Genomic DNA, 11,601 nt, shown 5'->3' on the forward strand with positions numbered 1-11,601 from the left:
GTGGAACTGAAACCAGACATTTCCCAAACAAAGTCACATTTATTTAAAAAAAGGTTCTCACGCAACACAGATAAATATAGAAACACAGCAGTATGGCACATCGTCAGCAGCCAGTCACATCTTGGACTGCACACACTCTCTCACACACACATACACTCACCCATATGAGCAGGTATAAGACACACTGTACAAGGTTCATCCAGCCAGTTGTTGTGGTTCAAACTGTCAGTAGAAAAGCTTTCATCTTCCTGCCCTGGAACTCTGTAAATGTGATCGAGGATGGCAGGGGGGAAGGGGGGTGGTCCATTCCTCTCCCAGGCCTGCCCTGATGGACAAAGAGCTGTCCTGAGTCGGGCCTCCTGGAGGTGTTAGGAACGTAGGGTGGCGAGCAGCCCCAGGTCTGGTGAAGGGGTGTGAGGGGGAAAGGGGAGTCTGGTGGGGCCTCTGGATCACATTCCCATCCTGATGCTCTGGATGATCTGAAAAATGGCTGAGAGAGAAAGTGGCTGCTGTTACACAGAACAACATCCAGTCAGGTGAAGTCACTGAGCAGGAACTGAAGAGAAACTGAAATCTGGTTAGTTCCCTACGTGAGTAATATCAAGGCTAATGTGAAACATAAAGTTGAACTCCTCATTGAATGAATCAGTTTCCACAGTTCTCTCACACATCTCCACAGAATCTGGGCATTACCTGATCCACAGACGACGAAGACGAACAGAGCCAGGAGCCACGGCCCCACGGGGTACTTCTCCTCCTGAGGTCGCTGAGAGGGAGTGGGGAGAGAAAACAACAATGTTCAACCACTGAGACATATAGGTCAAATGTCATTAAAACTTCACTATGTGATATGGGTTGTCTTTAGTGCTGAGCAATTAGTGCCATTTGAGGTCGGTTCAGTTTCGATTATTACAAATTATCATGGTTTTCGATTTGTTTCAATAATTGTTTTAAACATGACATGCACTATGTGGGTTGAATGCTGTAACAACACAGAGTAAAACATTTCATAAAAGTCCCATGATGGTTGAGTAGGGTATTCATTTAGTAATCCCAAATTGGGAAATTGTTTTATCACGGCATGCATCATCAATAACTTACAAGGACAGGACACGTAACAATGACGGACACATTAAAAAAAGACATTGACACATGAAAGTACATGCACCTCAGTATCTGTAAAATAATACAGTCCATTTCAAGTGCTGTTTTCTATCTTACTCAGGAGGAAAAACAAGCAAAAACACTGTTCACAATAGGAAGACATCAAACTGTTAATCAATTACACTCGTTATAAAGCCTCATGGCTGTGGGTAAAAAATGGCCATCTAAACCTCTGTGGAACTCCTGCGCAGGATGAACCTGCTACTGAAGCTTATCCTCCTGTGTTGCGTTAGGGTGGAGTGGGTGTGTGTCATTGTCCATGATCATGTGTGTTTTTGCTTGCAGCCTTTTTATAAACATGTCCCGCATTGATTCCAGTCTGCAGCCAATTGTAGCACTGGCTTTCTTGATGATTTTGTCAAGGTTGTTTAAGTCCTCCTTGGCTACATTTCCTTTCCAGCACACAATGGAATAGCGCACTACACTCGCCACAACACTGCTGTAGAAAATCTGACCTTTACTCCTTGTCACTTATTGACCATCAGTTATTCACATTACTTTAATAAAATATTTATTTTGTGTCTATTACATTTGTTTTATTTGATGACTTTATTTAATTCCAAGTCATCATCTCATCTCTATAGAGCGGCTGCCTATGATGTCTGACAAAATCTCTATTTTAGTAGTTCTTCAAAGTAAATAAGGAACACTTTCATGACTGCTGAATACCAACTACCAATCACTTAGATCATGCATTTTCAGGTAGACGCCTCGCAAAGCAACAGCTCTCAATCCCACATTCCTCTCTCTCCGTGTCTTCCCCACATTAACCGAATGTAGCAGGCATAAAAGAAACACATGGGACGCGTTCGATAGCTTCAAAACTGTGGTGTATCATGGGTAAATTGTGACAGACTGACTAATCTACAAATAATATTGAGTAGTTATTTAGGATGCAAGATGATTTGTAGATCAATCAGTCTCAATTCGCCTTTAAAGTCGGCTGCAATGATGAATTCGCCCACAGACTGGCCAGTAGGCGCACAATGGAATACAGTCATTGTAGTTAATTACCACGTTTTCTATGTAGAATATTGGCCTGTTGGAAACTACAATTCACAGTTGGGCATGATCTGATTTATCTCTAGAGAAACTGTGTAATGTGCACATTGCGCTCATATAAAAAAATGGAATTCAAATAATTGAACCTATGTCAGTCAATTAGTTGTTTAAAACCCCAAAATGTTGGTTAATGTTGGCCACACACACCGAACACAAGGTCGGACATAAGGTTAAAGTTAGTATGACGATCAAGGTCAGACGTTGTTTAAGGGCGGTCAAATCATGGCAGAATATGGCCCTGCAGGAAACAGAACTTGGTGGAGGAAGACCAACCAGGTTGAACAAACAACCAAGAGAGGAAGGTTCTTACAATGTTATTATCTCTTACACTTAAGTGCTGAATAGGGCAAGTTTCTGATCAGGTTTTAAACCCTGCCCTCATCACTGTGTAGGTGTTTTTTACACAGTCACACCAGAATAGGCCTGAGTGGATCTAATAATAATCTGAGTTATGCAGAGTTAGCATGGCTGTCTAGACCTGTAGCCCATGACTCGCCAACATAAGCTATTACAAGGTCTGGTGTGGGTGATGTCATACAGTTGGACAGCACTCATGTGCTTACTGATGGTGGTGTGTATTATTGTGGATAACACAATTAGAGGTCGACCGATTAATTAGGGCCAATTTCAAGTTTTCATAACAATCGGAAATCTGTATTTTTGGACGCCAAATTTTGTATTTTTTATTTTACAACTTTATTTAACGAGGCAAGTCAGTTAAGAACACATTCTTATTATCAATGACGGCCTAGGAACGGTGGGTTAACTGCCTTGTTCAGGGGCAGAACTACAGATTTTTACCTTGTCAGCTCAGGGATTCAATCTTGCAACCTTACAGTTAACTAGTCCAACGCTCTAACCACCTGCCTCACGAGGAGCCCGCCTGTTACGCGAATGCAGTAAGAAGCCAAGGTAAGTTGCTAGCTAGCATTAAACTTAATCGATCATAATCACTAGTTATAACTACACATGGTTGATGATATTACTAGTTTATCTAGCGTGTCCTGCGTTGCATATAATCAATGCGGTGCGTATTCGGAAAAAGGACTGTCGTTGCTCCAATGTGTACCTAACCATAAACACCAATGCCTTTCTTAAAATCAATACACAGAAGCATATATTTTTAAACCTGCATATTTAGCTAAAAGATTAGCAGGTTAGCAGGCAATATTAACCAGGTGAAATTGTGTCACTTCTCCTGCGTTCATTGCAGGGTATATGCAACAGTTTGGGCCGCCTGGCTCATTGCGAACTAATTAGTCAGAATTGTACGTAATTATGACATAACATTGAAGGTTGTGCAATGTAACAGCAATATTTAGACTTAGGGATGCCATCAGTTAGGTAAAATACGGAACGGTTCCGTATTTCACTGAAAGAATAAACGTCTTGTTTTCGAAATGACAGTTTCCGGATTCAACCATATTAATGACCTAAGGCTCGCATTTCTGTGTGTTATTATGTTATAATTAAGTCTATGATTTGATAGAGCAGTCTGACTGAGCGATGGTAGACACCAGCAGGCTCGTAAGCATTCATTCAAACAGCACTTTCGTGCGTTTTGCCAGCAGCTCTTCGCAATGCTTCAAGCATTGCGCTGTTTATGACTTCAAGCCTATCAACTCCCGAGATGAGGCTGGTGAAACCGATGTGAAATGGCTAGCTAGTTAGTGGGGTGCGCGCTAATAGCGTTTCAAACGTCACTCGCTCTGAGACTTGGAGTAGTTGTTCCCCTTGCTCTGCATAGGTAACGCTGCTTCGAGGGTGGCTGTTGTCGATGTGTTCCTGGTTCGAGCCCAGGTAGCGGCGAGGAGAGGGATGGAAGCTATACTGTTACACTGGCAATACTAAAGTGCCTATAAGAACATCCAATAGTCAAAGGTATATGAAATACAAATCGTATAGAGAGAAATAGTGCTATAATTCCTATAATAACTACAACCTAAAACTTCTTACCTGGGAATATTGAAGACTCATGTTAAAAGGAACCACCAGCTTTCATATGTTCTCATGTTCTGAGCAAGAAACTTAAACGTTAGCTTTCTTACATAGCACATATTGCACTTTTACTTTCTTCTCCAACACTTTGTTTTTGCATTATTTAAACCAAATTGAACATGTTTCATTATTTATTTGAGGCTAAATTGATTTGATTAATGTATTATATATATTAAGTTAAAATAAGTGTTCATTCAGTATTGTTGTAATTGTCATTATTACAAATACATTTAGAAAAAAAAAAATCGGCTTTTTTGGTCCTCCAATAATCGGCATCGGTATCGGCATTGAAAAATCATAATCGGTCGACCTCTAAACACAATAGCTATCTAGAATATACAGTGTAAACCCCTTCATTCTAATACATACAATGACAACAACCTGTATCCCACAGTGAGCTAGCTATTCCATACAGTGTCACCTTACACAATGCAGTCATGTTGACGGCAGGTAAAGATTTCTGGTATAGTTTCATAATTCAATGTTGACAGAAGAAAAGCAGGCATCTCAAGGAGCACCAATAGAACAAATCAGCCAGCCTTAAAAGGAATGTTAGAGGGTGGATAGATTGGGAACCAAATACTGTAACTTTATATTCAGCAGTTATGACAATTAGGGATGCACAATATATCGGTGAGCATATTGGAATCGGACGATATTCAATAAAAATGCCAAAATTGGCCCAATGTCTAGTTTAATGCCGATCTGCAAAACTGATATCAAAGCTTACGTGCATACCTATATAACGTAGGTAGATGATGTGCATACCTATATAACGTAGGTAGATGGCGTGCATACCTATATAACGTAGGTAGATGATGTAATGACGCCACGGAAAATACAGCGCTACACAGAACAAAAGCAGAAAAATACTAAGCGCACACTTCCAACAACTAAACAAGTTAAAGTCGAGCAGTCATTTAAAAGAGTAAGAAAATTTCAGCGAGACAACTTGAAGGCGAAATCCACTAACGCCAAAATAATGGAATTCATTGCCCTTGACAGTCAACCGTCCTCTGTCGTGGATGATGTTGGCTTTTGCCAACTGGTCGATCCCCGGCATACACTATTTTTCAGATGTTGCCCTACCGGAGTTACACAGTATTGTTGAAACGCACATCCATGAGCTACTTGCTATGGACGTCACTGCTATTAGATTCACGACTGACATTTGGACCAGCGATGTCAGCCCCATGAGCATGCTGAGTCTGACATCACAGTGGGTCGACGAGGATTTCATACTGAGGAAAGACGTATTGCTCAATAATGTGCTGGTTCTCATGCCGCTGCTGCCATTTCAGTGGCATTTGAGAACATGTTTGAAACATGGAAACATGGACACACTCCTAGCGCCATTCGAATAACTGACTTGAGAAAAGCTCATCAACTGCGTCTGGAGCAGACGTGATACCCTTTGTCATGGCACTGAAACACCTGCTCAACCAAACTGCCGACAGACCGGGGGGTTAAAACTTACAAAAGTACTTGAGGCTGTGAACAAGCAATTTGGTAGCACTCTCTCTGAGCCTCTTTACTGTGTTTGCACCATGCTAGATGCTAGGTACAAGGACCGCTACTTCGATGCAGACAAGAAACAGGGTTTACGTGAAATGTTACATACACAGCTGTGAGCACCGAGGAAGAGAGGCCACGGACAGACAGAGCTGAAACTTCACTGCTTGACATGTATGATGAAATCCTGGTTGAGACTGAAACGACTGAACAAATGAACAACGAAACAGCAAGTAAGTGAAATAAATAGGTTTTGATGATGTTTTACTGGTAATGGGGACATACGTAAATGACAACAAAATAACTTTTTTGTCAGTGTGGTGTGGTGTGTGGGTGTGTGTGTGTGCGTAACCTTTATTTAACAAGGCAAGTCAGTTAAGAACAAATTCTTATTTACAATGACGGCCTACCCTGGCCAAACCCAGACAACGTTGGGCCAAATGTGCGCCACCCTATGGGACTCCCAATCACGGCTGGATGTGATACAGCCTGGATTCAAACCAGGGACTATAGTGACGCCTCTTGCACTGAGATGCAGTGCCTTAGACCGCTGCGTCCATGTGTGTGTTAACTATTTAACTGTACTAGAATGATTAAAAGGGCACTAAAATGTTACATTTCGGGTATCGGTATCGGTTTTTTCTTGGCAAGGAAAATGGCAAGGAAAATATCGGACATCTGTATCAGCCAAAAATGTCCTATCGGTGCATCCCTAATGACAACGTAGTAAAATTACTCACACCTCCCATTTCTCTAAGGCTATAGGCTATTACAGCACACAATTTAAAAAGTGTACAGTATCTCTATCTAAACTAATACAGGACAGTGTAACCTATTCATAACAGGAAGGGAAACATACATTCCAGGGTTACATAATAAATCAGTATCACCATCTGTCATACATCCTTTGTGTGTGTTCGTATGTATGTATGTATGTATGTATGTATGTGTGTATGTATGCATGTATGTGTGTATGTGTGTGTGTGGGGGGGAGCTAGTCAGGATAGAGATGGACCATAGAGTTCATCAACAACCTCAGGCTCTCTTTATGGACTGAACAGCCAGATGATGACACCATCCAAATCGACAATCTAGACCGTTATCTACGTGGCATTGATTTCTTAGAAAATATTGATCAGGAGAATCGCGGGCTTTAAACCGTGTGGCAAACCACAGGTTTGAGCATGAAGACCACCAGACCACAAAGGAAACATACAGCCATCAATGATCAACATACCAACACGTTAACCTATGGTCCATGAATAACAATACATGGAGAAGGGCTTGAACTCACGTTCATTGCGCCCTGTGGTTTGTGATTGATCCGAACGATTTAAAATGAATCATATGACATGCTGAGTCTGATGAGATGAGCAGCGTTATCGACAGCCAAGTTGAGCCAAAACATAACATCAGATACACCATTAATAATTTATCATTATGAAATGGATGGGTCACATTTATTGAAATGATGCCATTCTAAGTGACGATTAACTGAATCGGTGTCATCATGCTTGCACCTCCTTTCGTCTGACGATGGAACCCACACAGCCTGAAGAAAAGCGTCGCCTCACCAGGGTCTTTGCAACGTTGCCTCTCTGCGTGATGTTTTTGCTGTGCTTTTCGTTTGCCATACGGATCCTTTGTTTTGCTACCATCTTCTGAGAATGTTATATTGATGTAAAAGTATTATATACCGGCGTTATTCTGATGCAGTGATGATGAAGCCACGAGACCCCACTTCTCTCTGTCTGCACCTGCTGACGTGCGCGTGGACGGAAGTGCGCTTCCATGGAGGTGGGCGCGCGCGCGCTGCTAAACTGTTTTTTTTTTCTGCCTCACCTCTCAATCTAACCAGCCATTTAGTCAAACTATTTATTGTTGAAAAATGTAATGGATTAATAGTTATGCCATTTGCCAGAGAAAAACACTTTTAACTGTAGTCTCAGTTGTCACCAATGCACAATCAGTGGTCTATTAAGTTATTCTACCTTTCTCAGACAGAAGCTGTTGTCAGGGCCTTGCCTATGAGCTGCACATGCCTGGGGTGTCTGGAGAAAGAGCATCATGTGTTTATTTGACAAACCTTACATACAGTACAGGACAGTGACTATGGTGGTCTAGAAAATGATGCAAAATTAGGTTAGAAACATTTAAGTGACCTATTTTTAAAAATTTTAAATACAGAATAGTTTAAGTCTGAATTTCAACCCTCTCCACCACTTATAACTAACACATAACTAACAGCTTCTGTTTTTTTTAATACTCACAAATTTATATAATATCTTTAGATGTGATTATGTTGGTAGGGGTACAGATTTAAAATACCGAAGTGTGTTATGGGTAACATAGTAATTTAACTTTAGTTTTTGACCCAGTTGTTGTGGTGGCGGAGATGTAACCAAACTTTGAGCTACGCGCTTTTTTCTCCGTTTGCCCACTATTTTATTTGGTCATTCAGACTACCTCACATGGTGTACAAGTTTAATAAATGTTAACTACTTAAGTGGAACTCCAGACTAACTCGTCATTAGCAGCGGATAAGATCCACAAAGGTGGGAATTACCCCAAAGCATCCGTGAATTGCTCTGGCCCTGGAGCTAGCAAGTGAAGGCTCCCCTGAGCCGTCTGGACTGTGGTCTGGAGGCGAGGCAGGAAAGGTAACACCGGGGGCTCGTCCAGGATGAAGGAACCAGAAGGTCAACAAAGAATCCTGGTGGAGAGAGGGAAACTGACCAGTGTAGAGAGGTTAGCACTGGAGTAATATGATCAAAGCTTCTTCTATGGAGCTCCACTCAGTGGGGGTAGATGGCTGACTCTGACATGGGCCCCGTCAAGAGGTGGCTTGAGAAAGGACAGGAACGCCAATCATGGGGGACGTGTCGCCTTTCGGGCCAGCGACTAATGCCTATTGAAGCCAGTGGAAGAGACTATGTCAAGGATGCTAGAATGCTAGAATCGCTACATATTGGTGGTTCAAGACTATTTCACAGTGGGTGGAAGCCTACCCTCTACCCAACTATCAAGCCGCAACAGTGGCAGAAGTTCTGACAGCTGAATGGGTGTGTCGCTATGGAGCCCCACAGACTCCACAGCGACCAAGGCTCCAACTTCCAATCTGAAGTCTTCCAAAGAATGCGTGAACTGTTAGGAATCAAGAAGACTCTCACAACACCTTTCACATGGCAATCTGACGGGCAAGTCAAAAGATTTAATGCCATTCCACAGAAGAGCTCAGCCAATACCACAGAACGTTGTCATTGGGAGTGGGACCTCAAACCCCCTGAAGTATGTGGGTCTGTAAATTGTGACTGTTTTATATTCTATGCATTGAGATGTGGGCCATGTTTTGGGAACTGTGTTATTTTGTATGGGACAAAAGACAGGTATTTTGTAAACAGAAGGAAACATTTTTTAAATATAACAGTTGTTGTAAGTTGCAAGTACTAACCTTTTTCCTTTTCAGGAGAGATAAATAGGGGTCCTGCATTCACACTGGAATAACATGTGCAAGCCCCACAGTGGACTGCTAGGTACTGGAACCTCTGACTTGCCTTCCTTTCTCTAGGTATCCTCATCTGAAACCAACAGCTTTTGGGGTGACAGGTCGCCTAGTGGTTAGAGCGTTGGACTAGCAACCAAAAGGTTGCAAGATCAAATCCCTGAGCTGACAAGGCAGTTAACCCACTTTTCCTAGGCCATCATTGATAATAATAATTTGTTCTTAACTGACTTGCCTAGTAAAATTAAAATGAATAAAATGTGCTACCTACCGCTCCATGTGCTTTTAGGGAATATGGACTGTATAGACTACTTGCTCTGTCAGGACAGGACAAGTTCAGAGGAATTTATTGACTGAAAATAATAATAATAAAAAAACATTGTTCTGGCAGGAAAGGTAACAATTTGCTTAAGTACTGAGAAAGAGAGGAGAGAGAAGAAGAAGATGAGAGCAGAGAAGATATAACGGTGCCGGAAGGGGTGGCTGATGTTTTACGGGCTCCTAATCAACTGTGCTATTTTGATTGTTTTTTCGCATAGTTTGTAACTCATTTTGTACATAATGTTCCTGCTACCATCTCTTATGACCGAAAAGAGCTTCTGGACATCAGAACAGTGATTACTCACCTCGAACTGGAAGAAGATTTTTTTTTTAATGAGTCCGACGCGAAGAATATACTGCTTTGTCATGACAAGGCAGAAATCTCCATCATCAGCGTGAAGAAAAGACGAAGGAAAAGGGGAAGGAGGGTGGGGTGCATTGTAAGAATTTGCAGACGAGTAGGTAAACCACCACTTCCCTGTGTATTATTTGCCAACATGCAATCATTGGAAAACAAACTGCACAATCTATGATTAAAACCTCATTGGGCAAGGTGGGACACTAGCGTCTCATCTGGCCAACATCCGGTGAAATTGCAGAGCGCCAAATTCAAATGACAGAAATAGTAATAATAAACATTCATGAAAATACAAGTGTTATACATCGGTTAAAAGATAAACTTCTTGTTAATCCAGCCGCTTTGTCAGATTTCAAAAAGGCTTTACGGCAAAAGCATACCATTCGATTATCTGAGGACAGTGCCCCGCTTACAAAAGCAAAGCTACAGAGTAGAGTAGAGTAGAGGAGTAGTAAAGGAGAGGAGTCACGAAAGTCAGAAATAACGATAAAATTAATCACTTACCTTTGAAGATCTTCATCTGGTTGCAATCACAAGGGTCCCTGCTACACAATAAATTGTTGTTTTGTTCGATAAAGTCCCTGTTTATATCCCAAAAACTCAGTTTGTTGGCGCGTTTGTTCAGTAATCCACTGGCTCAAAGGCGGTCAAAACATGCAGACGAATACATCTTAGTAGTACCGGTAAAGTTCGTCGAAACATGTCAAACGATGTTTAGAACTAATCCTCAGGGTGTCAGTTATCTAAATAATTGATCATATTTATACTGGACAATAGCGTATTCAATAGAAAGGAAAAACAACGAAGAGAGCGCACACAGTTACGCGCACAAATCTTTACTGCATAATTACATAGTCCCCTGACCAAAAGGTCTCATTCTTCTTCATTTTTCAGAAAACAAGCCTGAAACCATGTCTAAAGACTGTTGACATCTAGTGGAAGCCATAGGAACTGCAATCTGGGCCCTAACCCATACATAATCAATAGGCATTCAATGGAAAACCCACTCACATAAAAAAAAATCCCACTTCCTGGATGGATTTTCCTCGGGTTTTCTCCTGCCGTATCAGTTCTGTTATACTCACAGACATTATTTCAACAGTTGTAGAAACGACAAAGTGTTTTCTATACAAATCTACCAATTATATGCATATCCTAGCGTCTGGGCCTGAGTAACAGGCAGTTTACTTTGGGCACACTTGTCATCCAGACGTCAAAATACTGCCCCCTAGCCCAAAGAAGTTTTAAGACTATCCTACCATTGGGACATAAAAAAACGGTAATATCTTATGTTTCAACGAGACGTGCCTGAACAACGACACCGATAATTTAGAGCTGTCTGGCTTATTCGTGCATCGGCAGGACAGAGCATCCACGTCTGTTAAGATGAGGGTCGGGGGTGTGTCTATTTGTCAATAACTGCTGGTGCGCGATGTCTAATATTAAAGAAGTCTCGAGGTATTGCTTGCCTGAGGTATAATACCTCATGATAAGCTGTAGGCTACACTATCTACCAAGAGAGTTCTCATTTACATTATTCATCAACATCTATTTACCACAACAAACTGATGGTAGCACTAAGACCACACTCAATGAGCTGTATAAGGCCATAAGCAAACAAGAAAATGCTCACCCAGAAGTGGCGCTCCTGGTGGTCGGAGACTTTAATGCAGGGAAACTTAAA

General features: G+C 41.6%; 1 protein-coding gene across 2 annotated transcripts; it reads right to left on the minus strand.

Annotated features, from left to right (window-relative positions):
* Window positions 1-19: 19 nt before the first annotated feature.
* On the minus strand, window positions 20-7,498 carry LOC110501708 (stress-associated endoplasmic reticulum protein family member 2). 2 transcript variants are annotated; one of them, XM_021579450.3, is made up of 3 exons: window positions 7,311-7,498; window positions 694-766; window positions 20-490 (listed from the first exon to the last, which is right to left on the minus strand). In XM_021579450.3, the coding sequence occupies exons 1-3, from the start codon at window positions 7,392-7,394 to the stop codon at window positions 450-452; spliced, it is 198 nt and encodes a 65-aa protein (XP_021435125.1). In that variant the 5' UTR covers window positions 7,395-7,498; the 3' UTR covers window positions 20-449. The 2 variants fall into 2 exon arrangements, with proteins under 2 accessions (XP_021435125.1, XP_021435124.1); XM_021579449.3 differs by having other exon boundaries at window positions 7,257-7,498.
* Between the last annotated feature and the right edge of the window lie 4,103 nt (window positions 7,499-11,601).

The sequence above is a fragment of the Oncorhynchus mykiss genome, chromosome 22, assembly GCF_057628025.1.
Source record: "Oncorhynchus mykiss isolate SJ-2025 chromosome 22, ASM5762802v1, whole genome shotgun sequence".
NCBI classification, from domain to species: Eukaryota; Metazoa; Chordata; class Actinopteri; order Salmoniformes; family Salmonidae; genus Oncorhynchus; species Oncorhynchus mykiss.

Excerpts from the sequence above, each read along its gene's own strand:
- LOC110501708 (XM_021579449.3), bottom strand. The coding sequence starts at position 7,394 with ATGGTAGCAAAACAAAGGATCCGTATGGCAAACGAAAAGCACAGCAAA. Across the intron at positions 767-7,256 it reads CCATCGTCAGACGAAAGGAG|CGACCTCAGGAGGAGAAGTA; the intron begins GTGCAAGCATGA and ends ACTCCCTCTCAG. Across the intron at positions 491-693 it reads CTTCGTCGTCTGTGGATCAG|CCATTTTTCAGATCATCCAG; the intron begins GTAATGCCCAGA and ends TTTCTCTCTCAG.